This window comes from Calonectris borealis, chromosome Z (assembly GCF_964195595.1).
Source record: "Calonectris borealis chromosome Z, bCalBor7.hap1.2, whole genome shotgun sequence".
NCBI lineage: Eukaryota > Metazoa > Chordata > Aves > Procellariiformes > Procellariidae > Calonectris > Calonectris borealis.
Window position 1 is genome coordinate 85462925 of NC_134352.1, and position 21387 is coordinate 85484311.

General features: G+C 46.2%; 1 protein-coding gene across 1 annotated transcript in view; it reads left to right on the forward strand.

Moving 5' to 3' along the window:
- Positions 1 to 21387, forward strand: part of LOC142075313 (netrin receptor DCC-like) — a 566343-nt gene that overhangs the window by 403489 nt on the left and 141467 nt on the right. Inside the window, exons 10-11 of the mRNA XM_075136492.1 lie at positions 12154 to 12302; positions 13487 to 13625. Of these exons, the coding sequence (XP_074992593.1) occupies positions 12154 to 12302; positions 13487 to 13625 (288 nt within the window). The remainder of the gene's footprint in view (positions 1 to 12153; positions 12303 to 13486; positions 13626 to 21387) is intronic.

Genomic DNA, 21387 nt, shown 5'->3' on the forward strand with positions numbered 1-21387 from the left:
CAAGGTGGGCTTGATCAGGTTTTTGGGAGCAGGGAGACGAGAATCACCTTTCTCCAGTGCAAAATGGGCGTGGATCTGGGCGGAGAAAAATCTAAGCGTATGTTTAAGAAGTTGGGAGGGCTGGAGGCAAGGCTCTGTGGCTTTGGGCAGATCACTGAAGCCTCTTGGTTTCTCCATCTGGAGAATATAAATAAGCAATATTGACGAAAGACCATCTTCCGAGGTCCCTTCCAACCTGGGCTATGCGTTGAGTCTATGGCTTTTCCCCTCTCCTTCCTCATGTCCAGGTGCAGGTCTGTCTGTGCTGCTTAAACAATGTCCTTCGTGACAGGGATTTCCCTTTCTGTCACTGATGTAACAAAAAATAATGATTTTTAACAGACCTGCGGCTAGTCCCATCTGATGAGGGAGCCATGGGCTCCGTCGGGAGCGTTCTCTGCTGCAGCCCATCCCGCATCAGCTCTCACAGTGATGAACCGAGGACATGGCGCTCCTGCTCTCCATCCATCAGTTTACAACAACATTACGTATGTTATTTTAAAAGGAAAAAAGTCTCTGTCTGAGTCTGCACCCTTACCCTGCCAAAATTTGCGTGTACAAAAAGGTCCCCGGAATAATGAATGGTCGCTTTGGTTTTGGACAGGGTCCGTTTTGCAAGGTGCAGGGTATTTATATTTTTATATATATTTAATATATTTGTCAATATATGAAAGAGCTGGGCAGGCAGAAACGTAAGCATCTCCGGTGTAGTGCCTTGGTAGTGAATTTTTCTTGTCATTTGATGAAAGGGTGAAGCAGCACTGAAAGATGTGTTCTGTGGAGTCATTAATATCCTCCTCATTTGTGTGTATTCTTCCATAATGGCTCAGTAAAATACACCCTGGGGTAACTTTATGCCATTCTTACATGGTTCTTTAATTTTATGAGTAATTTATGTGTAGCGGTGAGGGGGAGGCTTTCAATTGCTTTAAATTTTAATGAAACATATCTTCCTTTCTAAAAGTTGGGCAGACCTAAAGGAAAAGGTGGTGGTGGCTGTTTTTCTGTCTGTCTTTGATTCCTGCTTTTGGCTTCCCAGCCGCTTTTTTTTTTCCCTGGGCTTTTAATTTTTTTTTGTCTTTTTCGAGAGAGAAGAGTTGCTTCTGTCTCAACTCTTGGAAGGTGCTTCGCTTTGCAGAAGGTTGCCGCAGGAGGGGGGAGGTCCCGCTCTGGCCTGGTCCTGAGGACACTGGTGCTGTCCCCAGCACAGGTCCGGGTAGCGCGTCTGCCCCAGCCCTGGCATCCGTAGTGCTGCCTCGTAAATGGAAAATACGGATTCAGATCCCCCGGACACATCTGTGATATGAATTTTGTCTTTTGTTTCCTGTGTTGTTTTTTTCTACATCAGGTTTCATTTCAAAAAGTAGAAATTTATTTTATTTTGTGGGGAATCTGAACCATTTTCCCATGGCAAGCGATCCGCCCGCTCCCATTCCCAGCTCCCGCGCTCCCCGGCCGCCTCGGGGCTGGGTCTGTACGTGTCGCAGGGGCGGTCAGGCCAGCTTTTGCTTTTTAGATACGTTTAAATTGGAGTCAGGGGTGGTTAACAGAGGCTGTTAGCATTGATAATTGAGATTAAAGATCACCTCATGCTGTTTTATTCTTCAGACCCTGGCTAGCTTTAGTGCCATGGCCTTTTTTTTAAATTTTTTCTTTCTATTTCCCATCGAATTTCTAGTTTCTCTTGTGGAACAAAATGCAATACCTTAAGCCAGAATCAGTGACTCCATCTGCACTTACCTGCTGAATATGTGGTTCCCGGTGCGTCACGGGGAGACTGATTAAGGCTTTTGTAAAGGCTGTTTACAACAAGGAGGGATTAAATAAGAGAAAAATGAAAATTTATTGTTGTGCTGGTTCCTAGAGACTTTGGAAAAAAGTTGCAAAGGAGAGGAAAATCTTCTGCGCATCCTTCTTGAAGCTTAAATTGATTCTCACCTCCCAGCAAAAAAGTGACCAGCTGAGGATTCTTCCAGTATTTCTGAAAGACCCACCATGATCAGATTCTTAAAGATATTTACTCAGTTGAAAAATTTCCGTCTCCCTGAGACGTCTTCATTTCCGAGTTCCACCCTGATCTTGCAGCAGCGGTGCTGCCCCGCTGCCGTCTCGCCCCCGCTCTCCCTCTCCTGCCCCGCTGCGCCACGGGAGCTGTGACGGGCCCTGATGAAATGCTTAGGGAATTCTGACCGACGGATGGTGCCAACTCCAGAGGCTCTGGGGAGTTGAAGTTCGCAGCTGGCTCGTGCCAGGACACTGAGCGAGGTGTTTCATTCCTGTACCTCGTCCTCCCTTTGTTTCTAAAACGGGCACAATGGGGAAGACATGCTGGAATCTTAATCCTTTGAAGATGTCATGCAAGCCTTTCTTTTCTGTGAGTTAGGAGGGCAGATTCGGCTTATTAATAGTGGGAGAATTTGTTACCGCCGTGGTAGACGAAGAGTTAAAGTGAAAAACAAATCAAACACAGAAGGTAAAATTGTTCATTTTCAAATTGTCTTGGGTTCAATTTAAAGAACCACAAATTGCTTGCTGTTCATCATTCATCTTAATTAACTGAAATAATGCAGTCAAAATCTTTTCTTTTGGGGGTTTTGTTTGGTTGATTTTTTTTTTTTCCGACTGGCTCTTCTGCCTTCTTTGAAAAGTGTCAGCCTCATTAGAAAGTTGTATTGCAACATGAAATACTGTAATTAAAAATGAATTCAAATTACTTTGCATCCCCTTTATGAGACCTTCTTAAGTCTTGGTGTCCTCAGCTGCACAGAGGAAGAAACCCAGTAGATGAGCAATACGTTTTATATCCGATGTGGACACTGAATCCTTGCTACTGCAATGGCAAGTAGGTGTCTCCGTGGCTTCACGCTTAGGGCAGAATTGCTGGTACGTTCAACGTATGGCAAATCAGCGCCAGTCTCAAGCGTTGTTTTCCTTCTGATTACTGAGGTGGTCACTATACCGGAACGACTTTCTCTTGTGAGACACATACCCATCTTTTCATATTTTCATGTCTTCTGCAAAAGAAAATTCTAAAAAACCCTTTTGCTTTGGTAAGGTTTGAAAATACCTCTGACCCTCGTCATTCCTGAGAGGTTTTGAGATGTTCTTTCAAAGGTCTCTGAAAGTCCCAGCATCAGCTACCGCATCCTTGGTGAGAGTTATAACAGAAGCAGTAAAAGCAGTTGTGTTTTCCCTCGTGCTCCAGAGTTGGCCGGAGTGAGGTTCTGAGAACGATGCGGTCCTGTTTCCCACTGTAAACCCCCTGCGCGGCCGTAGCCCTCGCTCTCGGAGCGGTCTTGCTCCCCAGCGGCACTGCCAACGCAGAGGAGACCTCCTCCCGTCCGCTGAGCCTTGGCCGGTCCTGCCGCACGTCCCGCTGCGGAGAGCCACCTTTTCTCCGGTCCTACAGATACTTCCCAGGGATTTAAAATAGTGTTAAATTAAATAGTTTTTCCTATTGTTTTTAATAGATCTCCTCCTCTCCTCACAATAGTCTCTGTCCATTTTTCATGAACTTAAAATTTACTTGTGAAAGAACAGTGACAGTATTTTTTTATTAAAAACATTTCTCTTTGTGCTTACTTCTTCTTTAAAACTATTTTGTGTTTTTCATCAGACTCGTTAAATATAGGTTGAGGATAACAAGAGAAGGGCAAAGACCAGAGGTTTGGGGTCTGTAGGAAATTATGATGCTGGAGGCTCTTGTTGTATTTTGAAGTACAGCAAAAACAATTCTTGATTGCTTTCCTTTTTTTTGCTTTAATACAACAGTATATTTCATTCTGTCATTGAGTGTGTAAAACTTGTGAAAAGCTTACACCAAAATCGGTGCAAGTAATTTAAAAATTATTTAGAAAAGAAGTATTTTCGTTTGAAAATGTCATTACTGGATGTTTCAGCATTATGGAATTACTTTGCTTCGTTTTTCTTGCTAAGCAAAAATTGTCACTATTTTTTCCAAATGTTTTCATGTCTGTGAAAACCATGTTTACCACAAATAATCTGCTTCAGTGAAAATATTCTAAATGAGAAGAGGGATTTTTCCATTTCTGAGGTTTGTCTGTGCCGCACACTTCCGCCTTTTAGTGGTTCATGGAGGTGGTTGAGATGAAGAATTCGGTGCTTGTCACCTAATCATTGCTTTTTATACATAATAAGCTTCACCGACTAGAAGTATGTTGTAATTCTGCTCCAGGTTTGCTGAGATGCAAAGGCACCATTATGGCAAGTAAAATACTTTGCTTTGACTGACTTGCCGAGAAGGAGCGGAAAATTAAAGCCACTTTTATCTGAAAAAAATAAAATGCAGAACAGATGAGCATATCTTAATCAACTATGCAAATCAAGGCATTGCACTATTTGCATGAAATCTCCATATTTATAGGTCCCTGATGCAAACAGTAATGCAGAGGGACAGTGGCCCTGCCTGGATGCCCCTCAACCAGGAGGGGTGTAGGACAGTGGGACCACCCTTGGCACCCCTCGCCAGGGCAGGATTCACCCTGCGTGCAGAGAAGGTGGCAGTTCGGGGGTATGGGTGAGCACTGAGCGGCAGCTGACGGTGGTGAAGATGCCACCTTACCAGTAATATGTTGCAGTTGGAAGCTCGTTTGCACTCGGGTCCGTTTCCTTCGTCCTTACGTCCCTCACGGGAGCGTTGCGATGCCGCAGTCCTCAGGCAGCGTGGCCGTCCTTTCCGCTCGCTGAGAGACGGGGCAGGGTTTCACCAGCCGGATTTGGCAGCTCGCTGTGGCCCTGTCTGGTCCTTCTCTGGACAAGAGCACTGGTGTGTCACTTTGCTGAGATTCATCCAAAAATCTCTGCTGAGCTGCAGACCACTGGGACGTGTTTGTCTCCCTACAGCTCTCCTAAAACAGTGGCAACTGGGGCACTGGTAACGAGCTGCAGTGAAATAAACATCACCGAGCCTGATTTGGGCACCGGGAAGAGACCTGCTCAGTGCCTCCAGCGGATCCAGTGCCACCAGGTTTTCCTGAATGGTGGGAAAAGCTCTTCTCAAACCTGTTGATCAGAAACAAAGCTACCTTTATAGAGAGACAGGTTTTATTTGTAGGACAGCCATGTCTAGAGACCTAAATCATGATCGAGGCCATTTGTGCTATGATTTCTACGAATTTAACGGAGGGACTAGACCTGAGACAGAAGACAGACTCCTGGACCTCTGCAGCTGAGCCAGGGATGCGCTCCAGCCTACTATTCCTGGGAAGTGCCAAATCATTTAAACAATTCAGGTAGGTCCAATGGCCCCCTCCATATCGGTTGTCTCTGTGGGACACCCCAGCCCATCGCTTTGTTTGATTAACCATCCCGCTCAGCTCCCTTCGGACCCGGGTGTGCCGTCACCCTGAGGTGCTCAGCTGTAACTGCCGTGGTCCTCTGCAGGGGCAGCAGCACAGCACCATGCGGAGGAGAAGGTCGAAGAGAAGATGTCCTATAAAACGGGCTGCTGCCGAGCATTTCTAAAATAGCTTTGGATGTAAGGAATTGAAATGCTGTCTCGATTCCATTTGACATACATTCATCTTTGTTTTATCTGGACCTTTCTTCCTACCCCAGAAATCTTGCAATATAAATAGGTAAGATAAAGAATGGGTAGGAGATATATTATTATGCCATTTTATGGGAAGGAAATTGAAGCATAAAAGCACTAAATTATTTATCCAAGCTCCCTCTGCAAGTCTGAGCTAGAGCCAGGATTGCTGTAACCTATCTTTCTGTGCACTGTTTCTCAAAATAAAAGGTTGAATTTCCGTCCCTATTGAAGTCAATAGGAGTTGCTTTTTAGTTCTGCAGATGCTATAATTGCTCATAAGTGCATAGCAGGGCCTCCAGCCGTTGTAAACGCTCTTCCATTCAGAAAGGTTTTCCTTCCATTTTTCAGACCTCAAACAAATGCAGGGCAGGTTTGGACACCCAGAAGATTGTGTAACAAAAGCTTGTTTTCAAAATGAATTTATCTCACTGACTGCAGACTATTTCTTCCCTGATGACATTATTTTAGTGTTCGTGTTTGCACCCCGTATTTGCTTTCAAATAGCTTGTTGACATTAGTGAAGTCTTAATAAAATTTGATTCACAGAGGGATTTTCTCCCCGATGCAAATATAGATGACTTCTTCCTCCATCCACAGTCTTGTGGTTTTCCTGCCACAAATACAGCCCATCAGTAACTTGTAATAAGAATAGTAGGAAACCATTTAAAATATTGTTCTCTTTCTGAGTTTAGTAGCAGGGCTAACAGGTTGGTTACAGCAGTTCGATTCCTAGAACTGTGCACTGTGATATATGCTGAAATGTTTGAAAGTCAGGCAAAATAAAAATGGGAGTGGAAATGCTGGGTACTGAAGATACTTTTTAAAGTTTCTTTATTAATTAAGAGCCTGTATAGGTGTTGAGCTGCTTCTGCCGTCACTGTTTTACCCATTTCTGGCCAAGGATTTATTTGGCAAGAATAGAACAGAATAGACTATTTCAGTTGGAAGGGACCTGCAACGATCATCTAGTCCAACTGCCTGACCACCTCAGGGATGACCAAAAGTTAAAGCATGTTGTTAAGGGTATTAATGCCTCTTAAACACTGGCAGGCTTGGGGCATCGACCACCTCTCTAGGAAGCCTGTTCCAGGGTTTGACCACCCTCCCGGTAAAGAAATGCTTCCTAATGTCCAGTCTAAACCTCCCCTGACACAGCTTTGAGCCATTCCCACCTGTGCTATCCAGGATAAGAAGGTAACACCATGCTCCCACCTGCCTCTTGGTCCAGGCTTTCTGGAATTTGTGTTGTGGTATCGTGCCCCACTGGCACCTTCGGGGTCTCTGGCGATGCGCAGGTCCCCTGCGCTCCCCATCCTCCCCCCGAGCCTCTGCCCCTCCGCAGCAGGAGGGTGGAGGAGGACGCATTTCCAAACCTCCTCCAGTAAAGGCAGCTCCAAGGAGGCACTTTCCCTTCGCTGCAGAGTTCGGAGCTGAGCCACCTCCGTCACATCACTTGGTGGTACCATCCCTGGTCCCGTGTTCCTTAACAAATGGAAGAATATTAGGTTCACGCATCCATCTGTGGGGCGCAGCTGGGCACCACGTGAAGAGTTAAAGGGCAAACTGATGAAAACCAGAAGACTATGAAAACATAAATGCAGCCACTTCCAAAAGCTGACCCCGGCGCCAGCTCTCGTGGATAGCACTGGAGGCGTCCGGGGCAGTCCTGCCAAACAACTCTCATGTCTTCAGAGCGTGTCCGGTGCGGGGAAGCAGGTTTCGCTGAGTTAATAATTACGCTGCCTGCAGGCTCTCTGAAGTTGCATCTTTCCGTGCAGCACGGAACCAGATTTTAATGAAATATCGTTAAAGCTGTTAACTACAGAGAAAGAAGGGGGGGGGAAATCAAAGGCGCAATCAAAGCATGCACTCTATTATCAATAACTGCAAGTGGCTTCATAAATGTTTTACGTTTGAAATGTTTTCAGTGCAGATCAGCACAGAACCAGCTGTTTAAACGAAAAGTGAAATGTAATAACAAGAACATTTTAATCATTGCATCTCATTATAGAGAAGAATGAATCACTAGGAAAAATGTTTTTAAAAAGCAGCTTTCATGATGGAGGTGGCTAGCCTGACACAGAGCTGGAGACCAAGGAAGCCTAACTCAGAATTAAAAGGCATATTCCTTTAAAAAAATGAGTTGGGATAAGTGGTTTTGTTTTCCTCGTAAAAGCTTGGTGGTGGTATGTGCTCGGTGGTACGTGCTCTCTCCTGGGAAGGTTTAATGCTCTCTTCTACCTGAAAGGATTCAGAGCATGAATGCCTGGAATGGCGCAGTCGGCGCAGGAGCGTCGTGGCCATTAGGCGGGAGGTTGGTTTGGACTATAGGCAGCAAAAGTCAAGACCCCTGGGACCAAAAGGAGAGAGAAAACAAGTAGGACCGTGATCCTTTCGCCTCATATTTGGGCATTCAACTTCAAGGTGGTCTTTATGACTCTGTTTTCTTGTCCAAAGGCTGCCATGCATAATTCTGCGTCAATACACCTCCGAGCCCAAGGCTGGAGCCCATCCATAGCTCTGAAAGAAGGTCAGTGTCCGGTGATAGAGCTTAGGGCAACAGTCGTGGCGTAACTAACTCTTTACATGCCAGAGCTGTGCTCATGGAGTTCAGGTGCTCCTCTCCCTGGTCTCCAGTGGGCCTTCGGTATGAGCTGGATTCCCACCAGCACAGGCAGAGTGGCCCGGGGTGCAGAAGGCAAAGCTTCAGAAACTGTATAAAAATGTCAGGTTTGAGAGAGATATAGCTTGTTTAGGCAGTTGCCAAGCAATTTTTGACGTAGTTGCCTACGTTCCTATTTTAGGCGCTTGTATCTTTCTTGTATCTTATTAACTATTGTTATCAAAAGTTTAAGTGAACAATAGCAAAGAGGAAATCTCTGTGCAAGGGTAGTGAAGGCTCCTGAGAGCAGAAATTGTGTTCCTGCAGGTTTTGAGGAGCATTTGACTACATGGACCTCTGGTTTTATGCAACTGAAAATGAGCGGGGTCGATACCAGAGTCTCTCAATAAGCAAATGCTTTTACTGGCGTACAGAGATGCTCTTACAATAAATCAAACTTTGCAGGGCTACTAGAGGTTTTAAAGCCCTCGTACCCTACAAGTGGCCAGGTCTTCCCAGCAGCTGTTGCCCACTTCAAGCTGGGAAGCCCTCCTGCTGAGCTCCTCCGGGTCTGCTGACCCCAAAGTCAAGCTGCATTGACTCAACTTGTGCTCTGGAGGTATGAACCTGGGTGGTGTTCCTCCTGCCAGGGGCTCCCAGTTTGCCCTGTGTGCGTGGTGCCTCAGCAGCCAGGACAGGAGACAGATGTGCAGCCCTCCTGCTCTGTGAGATGGAGGGAGGGTATGAATTATGGATGTTCTCTGGAGGCGCTTCACCTATTGCCAACTGCACGTGACTTCTTTGGGTTTATACGGACTGCTGGCAGGAGGTTAGCTCTAAAAATAGCCCATAGTCTATAAGATTTGAGAACTGCTGGAAGATTAAAAGCAAGACGTACCATTTACGTAGAGGACAGCCCTCTGCTGGGGCCAGCTCAGCTCAGAAACACAACAGTACTGCTCTGCAGTGAATACGTTAGGAACGCAGGTACTTATTTCTGCAACAATATATACCTAAAATCAAGGTATATATCAGGTGCTATGGCAAGTATCACCTTTCAGCCCCAGGGACATTGGCTTTTGGGGTAGCGTGAGGCGAATTCTTAGAGCACGGCGCGGATACAGCTGTTCGCCCCAGTAATACAAGATCAGTCACGCTGACAGCTGACATTAGCCATAACAGAAAGGCAGTTAATGCATATTTCTAAAATCAGCATTGAAAAAAAAAAAAACCCAAAGTAAAGCATTTGACCATTTCTGGCTTTGGGCCTGATTGCCTTTACGGCTACTGAATAGGAGTAATTCCACCAAATAACCCCAAAACTGGCAGTTGTGAGAGCAACATCAAACTCTTTGCAAGCAGTTGTTGTAGCTTGTATTTATAAAACAGTCCGAGGCGCTGAATCGATCTTCTGTGGGAGCGGAAGGGCACTCTCAGAGGCACGGCGGGTTTTGGAATACGTTGAAGCATTATGTGGAGCCCATGGTAAAAGAAAACGCATCAGTCATCTGCCTGCCCTCTCTCGTTTATCCTTTTTTCTCAGAGAAAGGATGCTATTAGTTGTAAGAGACTGACTTTAGAAGAAACATCATTTAATGTCTTGTTTTAATGGAACGTAAAGCAGTTCTAGGGCCTCTCTGCTATTTAGAAAAAGAAGAATTTAGGAAAAGATTTAAAACTTAATGCCAATTTTCACCAGATTATTATTTGACAGAAGGGATCAGGAGAGATTATTAAATGCTTTGTGTGTGCTGAAAATGCTGAGACCTTAAGCACATTAGAGTGCCTGTCAGAAATATTGCAATAGGATGAAAAGGAAAGCTGGGCAAAGGAAATAAAAATATTTTAAATACATCTACGCTGCATCTAAACTTGAAATTACTTGTGATCAAAGGCTATCTGTATTTAGCTGGTGACGTGTCTGAGCACCTTTCTCTGATGCCCAGCTCTGCCATCCCTGTTCTGCAGGAGGGGGACGGATCCAGGGAGCGCGGGGTCAGGCACTCCTCGGCTATCTCGCCGCACGCTTACAGATTTACAAAAGAGAGCTGTTAGTGCGAAACTGCCTTGTGATGGGGATGTAACTTTGCGGAAAGCCTGTTCTAGGAGCTGTAATTCTGTTATCTGCCGGTTGCACAATAGTTTGTGTTATGTCACAGCACGCTCCCTATTGAAAGTAAAAAGGTACTGATTGGTGTTGAAGATTTTCAGAAATAACCTTCTGCTTGACCTTTACATTTGCGCCACAATTATAATTCGGCTTTTTTTCTTCCAATTTTCCTTGAGTTTGAGATGAAGGCGCAGATAAGCTATGGACAGCATCATCTCCAAACATCAGTTGTTGCTGGGTTAGGTCTAGCAGAGATGTGCAGGGAATGTTTTTCTGGTGCTGCTGGTAGTTACAGTTTATTAAGCTTTTTTAGCTCTTCTGTCTTAATAAGTGTTTTAAGCTGACATCCAAAAGCATGATGTAGTTGATGGGTGATAATTTGCATTCAGCATGAAATTGGAGCATTTTAAGATAGTCTGTATAACAAAAGGTGACCCAGTGTGGTTTGCTTAACAATTACACGGGATGGTTTTGTGTTGTCCTTTGAAGAGGAGTTGTGTGCTTCTTCACCCACCAGCACGATGGGGTGTCAAGGCAATCTAAATTTTGCATTTCAAATGATCTCTGCGTAAGGCTAAACCTGTATCAAACCTCTGTATTTTCAGAACTAATCAAACCAGTTAATAGGTTCAAGGATGGGATATTTTGACACTTTTATTGTCGTTACTTGGTTTATAAGGTGAGCTCGTTACAGCCCTGTGTTTCTGTAAGTGCTGGGCACCGTGCAAACACAGGCATATTATTTAAGAGCAGAACTAGGACTACATATTAATATCGGAGTTTATGCTGCTGAGGCCTAACTTTTAAGGGCAAATTAGGGTTTGCAGACGATGAGAGGTCTCCGGGCTCCAAGCAGGTCAGCTCCGAGATCAGCCCAGTCACCCAGGGCTTTATGTGAAGAGCTGTATGGTGTCTTCTGGCCAAATCCATCGCCTTGCTCCGTGCTACCAGTGACTTTGCAGGAGCAGCCTCATGCCGTTGCTAAACGGGGGGATACCAGCCTAGAGCCCAGCCTTTGTGGGCTCCCTCGTTCACTAGAGCGTGCCAAGGACTGCCCTTCATGCTTCATCTCAGCCATCATCTGCGATCCCTCAGGCAGCTAAAAGGGAGCGAGTAACATGTAAAGGAGTTTAAACAGATAGCATAAACGGGGTATGTGTGTGCAACATGTGCAAATGGTCTAAGTAGAAGCTAGGAGAGGGATTTTGAAGGCTAAAAGAGACCAAATCTTGCTGCGGTGCACCAAATCAATTTATAATTTAATAGCATCAAGCTGGTACATATAGAGCTGGGACAGAAACACACACAACTAAGTGGTACCTCACATGAAAGCAACTTTAAGCTCGCAGTCAGTGTGTTTGAGATGGCTTTGGGGTTGTGCCGGGTTGTATGTTGGTGTTCGCCTGCGGGTTTTTCTAATGGCTCCTCTAATGGCAGTCCTTAGCTTGAACTGGCCTTGGATGATCAGATTTGTGTGTCTGCGATTTCCTCCTACCGCAAGGTAAATGCATCTATTGCGTGCGTTAGATATTTGTGCTAATCATTTCCCGGAAATTCAGTTTTAAGATGAAGTCCGTCCTCTGAGCCAAAGGCACAGAGATGTAGCCTAGAAGGAACAACCCTTTTCAGTATTTCATGTATTCACGGTGCTAAATCTGCAGCAGTCTTTCCGCAGTGTTTTTTCCATGGGTTTATCATCCCTTTCGTATTTTGTCTGGAGTTTCTGAGGCGTACAGTGCTGAAGCAGAGCGGTGACGGGCATCCCCCGGAGGTGTCCCCTGGGCTGGGTCCTGCAGTGGTGGGCGATGCGGGAACGGGGCTTTCACACCTCCTTTCCTTTCTCTGCAGTGCAAGTTCCCGGGCCGGTGGAAAACCTGCGGGCTGTGTCTACCTCACCTACCTCGATTCTCGTCTCCTGGGATCCCCCTGCCTATGCAAACGGCCCCGTTCAAGGCTACAGGCTCTTCTGTACGGAGACGGCGACTGGAAGAGAGCAGGTGAGTGGTGACCGGAGCAGCTCTGCTCTCCCTGTGAAAAGGAGATATTTGGTGCAGGCATCTGCAGGTCTTTAGAGCACTGTAAAGGCTCAAATTTTACAGATTAATCCGCCGGGTTAGGTAAATGTTGCACAGACCGGCGATAAAAGAGCAAATCAAGCAAAATAAATTTTCACTGGAGGTAGAAGAGGCAGCCTATTATATATTAACCATTCCTCAGCTTTACACTGAAATTTCAGAATAATGCCAAAGAGCATTTAAAGACCCTTTAGACTCTCCCTTTATATTGTGCAAAACCATCAACACATTAATGGTAGTTTCTACGTGCTTTGTAGAATATATATTTTTAGTCACTTCTTGTAACTTCTTTCAAGTAGGAGGGTAAAATAACATGGATCCAGGCTAGAAACACTGCGTTTTTTCTCCAGACTGACAGATGCTCATAGTAAAAATTGGTGTTGATGCTGTGCACTTAATTGCGCTCCTAACTCTGCCGTGAGCACGTGCTTTTGAGTGGCAAACAAGCAACCTTGCTTTCTGCAGGTTGCAGACTGCTCAGGGGCTTCCCGCTGGCCATTTAATAACCAGTATTTGGTAGGAGTGCAGCAGTAGCAGTGGAGATGAGCTCGGTGGGTAGAGTATGGCCTGAATAGGTTTTTAGCTAATAGGGAAGAAAGCGGAGACTTCTTTTTTTCTGACCTGATAGCACGCGATAATCGCAGGCATCAGCAGTCTTGTGGCAGGTGCTTCAGTAGCCTTACGGGAACTTTTATACCATCCCCATTTTTTTCTCTTCTTGCTTTATTTCACTTCCTTCTTTTCTCCAAAATTCCCTTTTGATTCTGTGCCTTTATTTTCTTCTTTCCCTGTCACGTACCTGTGGAGCAGTAGCAACTGGCTTAACCAAAAGACCCCCCTTTTCTCCTGCACCCTAAGTAACAAAACACAACTCTTGGGTGCTGAATTCCCCTCCATCCCGCAGCCGTGGGCAGGGCTGCAGACAGTGCCGAGACCTGAGCTGTAAGAAGCCACTCTGTTACAAATTGCCTGTTATACCAACTCAAATAAGGATTTAGCTCTACTTCTCCAAGAGTGACAAGCTCGCCTCTAACCCGCTCCCCCCTCGGCGTGGCCGTGGTGCGGGCTGTCACGTTTCCCCTTGGTTTGTCGTCTCTGTGTGCTAGAACGTGGAGGTGGAGGGGCTCTCCTACCGGCTGGAGGGGCTGAAGAAGTTCACCGAGTACACCCTGCGCTTCCTCGCCTACAACCGCTACGGCCCCGGCGTCTCCACCGAGGATGTGACGGTCACCACGCTTTCGGATGGTGAGTGGGGACGGAGGGGCCCCGGGGCGGGCAGGTTGCGTCTATCGGTTGCAATCGTCAGACTTTTTCTTCTGCCACCGTATTTTGGAAGAGGCAGCAATGAAACGAGGAGGTTATTGAACGTGCAGGACAGAAGTCAGGTAGAGTACCTGCCTGCGGTGGTACCCTCTGAGCTGGCGTTGGTCTCCAGGGGTAATTGGTTCGGTTCATTATTCCTACGCCTAGTGAGGAGGGTGGTGTCCTTCTCTCCTTATTTTCGCTTTACCTTAGGCACAGGCGTATCCTTTCAGCTTTTCAACAGAAGCTCTTTTCTTACAGCTGCATGTGAAGAGCCACCTGCCTGGGTTTTCCTTGTGCTTTAAACACAGGGGTAGCAAATGTGCCAGGGCTTCAATCTCTGCTCGTCACAGCGGCTGCACCATCATCCCGCCCCGAGGTCACGCCGTGCTCCAGTGGCTCGCAAGCTCCGGGCGATAAATTGAATTTTATTTTGCATTCGGAAGCACTTAGTTGTGTCTGATATCACAAAACTTACGCACGCCTGACTCCTCTTGAAGTCACTGAGCCTCATCCCCACACCTGGCTAAAACAGGAATAACTTCATTGGAGTCATTTGGGCTACAAAAGTGTAAAAACGATAAAAATGAAGGAAAAATTCTTTCAGCAGGGTTGGTGAGAGTTCATAAAGCAGAAGCCAGAGCAGAGACAGGCTCCAGAGGCTTCAGGGATGCGCCAACTCCTGACTGAGCCCCACAGCCAGAGGGTTTTTTTCCATATCAACATTTTATTTAAAAATGACGTGAGAGGTGTCAACGCAGCTTTTAAAGTGAGATTTATCAACAGTTAATTTTCCTTCTGATAAAAATTTGGACAACTTCTTTTTCATTCATGCTAATAAAGCAAGGTATGGGAGTTCGGGTGGCCCTGGCCTGCGTTTGGATCACTAATTTAAGGTTATCTTCATGGGGAAAAAATGTTTACTTTTACATGAGAGTATCAGGGAGTAGGCAAGAAATACGTTGCCGTGGGCTTCAACTAGGTATGTTCAACGTGCTGGGTTTTTCTCCCCTCAGAAGTGTAGCAGATACCCTGTGCTAAGGAGCGCATTCGGAAGCGGTGCCCGGCATGCACCTCAGTCGCATGATAATGTCTCTGTTGTTCCTTTCCGTGCTATCGATTGATGCTAGGGGAAAACAATTGAATGGAGAACCAGGGTAACTGAGATTGATCCCTTTATATTTACAATTATTTATCTAATTTTATTATAAAGTTGATCCCTTGCTAATTCTCCCTTGTTACTCTTCCCAAAACAGCAGAAAATTTGTATGAGGTTAAGAATGGCAATTTTCCCTCTGTCTGGTAACCCAGTTGCTTCTGAATGCCTCACCTGATCAACTAAAAATACCAATTTTTCTGGGCAGCGCTAGGAGAAGCTCCATAGGTCCTGGAGAAAATCAGCAGAGGGGGGGTATCGTGGACCGGAGAAGCTCTTGTATTTGTTTAGCCTGTCTACAGCATGGAGCGCTTCTGCAGGGGTCCCTGGGTGGCACGCGGGTCGGTGATGGCCCCTATGGAAGCGGTGCTCCCGTCTCACCTCCGCCCGCTGCCGCTGGAGTTGCTGCCACCCTGAGTTACCCTGCGGGTCTCCTTGGCCTCTGGAGGAGCAGCGGTGGAGAAAGCACGGTCTGAAAGGGCTTCAGCCGGGCAGGGAGGCTGCGGGGGGTCAGGAGGAGCAGTGCTTTCATTTTAAAAAGGCTGAGCCAGTCTGCCCTAAGTTTAATTCAGAAATAAATAGGCACCTCGATGCGGGGCACTGGAGGAGAGCTGTTGGGAGCCTCTAAAATAGACCCCTCAAAGAGCGATGTGGAGGGCGCTGGGGGTGCGGGGAACCCCAGCGCCGTTTTAATCTGCTTTATTCCGGGCTGTATCTTCAGTGGAATTCATCCGCGAGACCCCCGGCTCGGTTGGCACTGTGATTTTACGGTTGACACCTCTGCGATATTTTTTTCAAGTGCTACTTATGTCTACCCAGCAAATTCAGTTTTCCCTTGTAATACAGGCTGGATCTTGGCAGAATAAATTACTTCACACTTATAATTATAAAAACAAAAGGAAAACAAGTGAAAATGAATATTTTGCATAATGTATGTAGATTTAATTCACACTGTGAAGTGTAGAACTGCGGCCCTGTACTCCACTTTGGTTTTAAATGTCACCGTAAGTGAGAAGGGGAAGGATTGTTATTCATGAGTCTGAAAATTAGCCTCTGCAAGTGTTTCAAACGCTTCACCTGTCTGCGAACAAAAATCATTGCTAACGAGAAGGTTTGCATGAGACTGTTCCAGAAAATGGGAGTGTGCTTAGGTGCCCTTGTTTCAGGAATCCGGAAGAAGATGGTATTTATTTTTCTCTTTATTTAATCAAAAGGCTGTTCTGCAAAGAAGTCAGTTGGCTGCAGCCTTCCCAGCCTTCCTCTGTTTTTTTTGGAGCAAGTGTAAAAGCAGAGAAAATCCCTTTAGGATACCTTTTCATTCTCCTTATTCTGGGTCTGCCTGAAACCGCTTTGGCCTCTTGCAAAGAAGAGCAGCCAAAGGGCCGCAGCGAGAGCCTGGCTTTGGCTGAGCCTGGGTGAAGGCGGTGTCGGTCCTAGCTGTCCCGCTGCTGAGAAGAGGAGGGAATGGAGAGAGCAAGCCTGCAGCACAGATTTCTGCAATTTCTTCTTTTATGGTACCACGCAGAGACCTTTCCCGGGGTTAAGGTCCCTTCTGCTAGAAGGACGCACAATAAACCAGCAAGAAATAACTCCTGCGTGGGCGAGCTAACAGCCCGCGTAGAGGAGAGGCAAAGACATTTAATCCGTCCTGTTTTAGAGGTGAGAGATAAAGGAAGGAGAAAGCCCGTATACACCTCTGGGTTTTGGGCAGGTTTTGTCCCTGCGTCCCCTGCCACCACCTTCCCCATGGAGGAGAGCAGCTCCCCAGGCTGCCCCGCTACGTTTGTTGGATTGCAGCCATCCTCCAGCTGAAATTGAGATTTAGCAGCCTCATCAGTCAGGGCCTGCTGCTGTCGGAGGGACAGGAGCTGGCCACCTTTCCTGGCTCCTGCGCGGTGCTTTTCCATAATGAGGAACACCTTGCTTGTCGTGACCGGCTCCCTTTGGTCTTTGCTTCGTGTCATCTCAGTCCATGCAGTCTCTGGCAGTTTATTTTCGCAGCGGTAGCCAAACCCGGAGGGCAGCCCCCGGGCAAGGAGCCGGGATGCTCTGGAAGGGCAGCGACTCTCGCGCTGCTTTTCCGAAAGCTGGTTCGAAACAGAAGTAAACATCAAAAATGGGAGAAAAGTCCTGCAGATTGGTCTGTCTTTCCTTTCCTCTGGTAAAAATGACAGGATCATTTTTAAGCGTGCCTACCTCTTGAGAGTGTGCGTGCTTGAGACGGTTATTTTTTCCACGCCAATCCTTTGCTCTATAGCGTACAATACGGTATGTAGTTGCACAAAAAAAAAGCCTGTACTATTAGTTCCTGCAGGCAGAAATTTTCCATGAAGCTCTGGGATGTAATCTATAGTCTGAGAAAGGCACCCAATCAAAGGGGTATAGTGTGGCATCTCCCGCTGCAGGAGCTACAGACCCCAGACAGCATTCACCAGATCAAGGAACATACGGTATCTTTAATGCTTAATTTTCAGTTTAAAATACAGCTCAGATAATATTTGGCCAAGCTGTGTGCCATTTCAGAAATGCTTTGAGCTATCATGCTCATGAATTTATCAAAATGCATTTAATCCCAGCAATTGGCAGACAGTCTTATTTCATGCTTCCTGAGTACTTGATTTAAATATAATTTATATCCATAATTATAATATGAATGCTTTTTTTTTTAAGTAAAAATTGAAGATTGAAGTTCAGATTGACGCAGGAGACAGCCTATGAAGTTTTTCAGATGTCAGCAGCCATTCCCGTGTTTGCACGAGAGCCGAGAGCAGGGCGAGGAGGAGCGGGCTGCGAGGGCACTTACGTGAGCCTGGGCAAAGCCCGTCGCTCGGAGCCACAAGCGTGGGTTTGCCGGAGGTGGACGGTGTCGTGGCCGCGACCCTGCTGGGGACCGAGTCCCGTATTGTGCCGCCCCGCTAGCCCAACCGCTTGGGATAGTGAGCTCCCCCCAGATTACCCAACCCATCTTTATCTGTTTGGAAGAAGTACTGGACCGTTTCCCTTCTCCTCCTCTTCCCTGCAGGAATTACGCAGGAGCTTCCTGATGCAAACCGGTTTTTGGTGTGAGCGTCAGCCCTGAAACCTGTCGGGGAAAGGAGCCGGCTGCAGCAAAACATCCACGGGGAGGTTTGGTGGCTGGAGGTCGTGCCAGCGCCAGCCAGGCTCGGTTACCTGGCGTACGCGTTTCTGCCGTTACGGGATGGGGGACGTGGATCTCTTGCCTCCCGGTTAGTGCCGCTGCCCCTCCGGAGCCTCCCCCCGCGCCACAGCCCGGGGACCTGGGCGCTCGGAAACACTCGGGGGGCTTGCTCGGCCACCTCATTCCTGCTGGAGCATTCTGCTCTACAACTACAGAACAGCAAACAACCAGCGAAACCACAAAGGACGTGGATTCATCTGATGGGCAACTGCAAATGTGTTTGGTTTTAATTTCACCAGACAGAAAGGAGGAGAAAAACCCAACAACAAACCGGAGTGCCTCGCTCTATGAACCTTCTTCCCATCCCTCAGTCTCCGGCAGCGAGGCTCATCTCGCCCACCTTCAGACCCCCGGTCCGAGGCAGGCAGCAAGGCTCCTGCGGTGTATTCGAGGCTGCTTCCGCCGCTGAGACCCCCCGTGACAGCCAGAGGGGCCGAGTTATCCCCGGGTGCATCTGTCACTGCTCATTCCTATTGCATAGCTAACGCTAGGTAAAATGAGTTCTGCTCTAATTTCTAATGGTATAATTAAGCTGTGAATAATAAACAAAAAAAAAAAAAAAAGAACTTTTACCAGGTGCATCCAATTTCTTTATTTGATCAAGATATAAAGCTGGAGGAAGTAATTGTAATCGTGCGGGCCCTGCGTTTGCCGGGGGAGCTCGCTGATTGTTATGCAAGCCGAGATATTAAATCAGGGTCTCTGATTTGGTAAAGGAAAACGTCTCCTCGACTGAACAGCGAGCAAGGAATAAAGACATCCAGTATTGCTGTGGAAGTGATTGAGTTTGATGCTGGGTCAGGTCTGGATTTATTTCTCGTTTTGATTGAAGATCTGGAAGAAAAGATAAGGGGTGCATCAATTATGTTCATGTATGCAACAAAACTGGGAAATATGACAAGCGTTCGCCAAAGAGAAATAATCAAAATAATAGAAGGACAAACAAATAGTAAAAAAAAAAAAAAGCAAAATGAAGAGAAGTTTGTCTGATAGGGGAAGAATATGTAGTAGCAATAAAACTTGAAAGTCAGTAATGAGAGGGAAAGGTTTAGGGTGGCAATGGTTAAACGTCGCAATGAGCTTTCGCTGCCCACGAGAGAGCGGAGAGAAAAGAGAAATTGTGTTTGAGAAACTGGGGCTCTGAGCAGTTCTGACTTGCTCACGAACGAGCAGATATTCTCCAGCGAGAACAGGCTTTTCTGGGAGATATCGGCATTTGCCAGATCCAGCTAATTCAGAAATGTCCAGAAATACCTCCGTTTTCTTTTTCCTTGCAATACCAAGTGCATCACAGAGACAGTTTTCTGTCTGATGCTTTTCAAAATGAGGGGAGTGCGAGCAGTGACATCTCCTCTATATTAAGGGAGATGAAATGTTTCATATACCGTTTGCTGCTGCCAGTACTGTTGCAGCAGCAAAGCCTTAGATCAACGTTGCATTGTCGTGGGCAGTATGGAAACGAATAAAGAATAGTCCCTGCACTAGAGAAACCAACTCGTTTCTAAAGCTGCTAATCTGGAGAGAGAAAAAAAGAGACCGAACAGGGAAACGCTTTGCGTGCGGAGCCCCGGCCGGTCAGGGCAGAGCTGGGAGCGGGGCTCGGGTCCCGCAGCCAGGGATGCTGGGGTCCCCCAGCCTGGACCGCCCGCTCTGACGGAGAGGCAGGTCTGGGTGGTTAAAATGGTTAGTTTTGTACGTTCCTTGAGCACATATCGTCAAACCAAACTGTGGCAAGATTAGCAAAACAGTCCAGAGACTCAGCTGCCGTTTTCAGGAACGCCCAGCTGGCCAGGCTGTTGATTACCCTGGATCTTCCTTTTCCAGCAGCGAATCTCTGTGACTTGGGATCGCCAGGAAGAGTTTCTGTATTTCTTGGCACTCGCTTTGCTGTACCTCTGCTTCCAAACAATCTGAGTTTTCAGATTATTTTGATTCAAATGCAGTTTTTTTCTTTTTTCCTTTTTATGATCCACAGAGCCTTCATGAAGGACAACAATATTAATGTGGGACTTTGCTGCCAGTGGGACCCTCCTGTTTAGCTGTTGTTACTTTTGCTCTTTTGGAGCCTGTGTTTAAAATACTGTTTTCTTATTAGCACTGACAAATGACTTACCTCTGACTGACTTAAATCCTTAAATAGCAGCATGCACCGAGGATGCTACCAAGTGCTGCACTCGGGGATTTGTTTATTGAACGCAGACGTGACTAGACAGAGTCCAGCGGAGGAGCTGTCTGAGCAGCGCTGCTTTAAATAATCTGGGGAAAGTATCGTTTATACGACTTACCGCAATCCTTCCGTTTAGTGACTGCACAGGGGTGGTTCTTATCATATTAGTGCCTGTTACGTTAGTTAGAGATTCATAGATGTTAAGGTCAGAGGTGACTCCTCACCAGAGATGCAGCCTGCCTCTTCCAGAGCGCTGATGCTGAGCCAGTCTGCACTGGTCGTCTCCATCTGCCACAGTTGGCAGCTTATATGGACAATACAGACTATATATGGAAACAATACATAGAGACACTATAGACAACAGCCCCCATTATGTCCACCTCTATACAGCACATAGAATTTCACCAGTTCATTCTAGTGAAAGTTTTGGCCAGAATAAGCGATTTACAGAAATACTTATGTGTACATTTTGCTTGGTGATGTATGTCCCACACTCCTAGACAGCGATTTTCAGTGAAGACTGAAGAAGGTGAAAGGAAAATGCCTGTTTTCTAGTGTAGGTGGATTCCAGCTCATAACTCTTTGCCTATTAAATTACTCATTACAGCCAGAAGTCCTTCCTCCTTCAGATAACAATAGATAATAATCCAAGTACTTCTTAACGCTACACATCTTTGAATAAAATTAATTTATTTGATCTCTAAGATGTTTCAGGTCTTCAATCATTCTTGTAGATCTTTGCTGAATCAATTCAAATGTGTGGACAACTGCAATGAGAATGATTTTGCCCTAGTGCTCTTACTATCATATACAAATGTGTTAACTCTTCTTTGACTTGACATATTCATACTTATACACTGAAAAATCATTTTCTCCTATTTTCCCTGAGACATGGCATTACAAACTATTCTTAAATTGGGTGTTCGCCATTCTCCTTTTCCAGCTCGCTCTTTCCAAATTCAGGGCCATCTTCCCGTAAGCATAAATGACATCTCTGCTTTTCAACAGTTCAGTAACCCAGGTTAGCAGGCAGGCATTATTTCTCTGAAAGGAAAATAAAGCTTTAAGTTCACATCAGGCAGTTGATGCATCACCAACTACGAACTTATTTTTGAAGCTCTTGGTTCCTCGGCGGTTGAATTAGTATTTGCCATCAGCTGGAGGAATATACATTTGAACCATT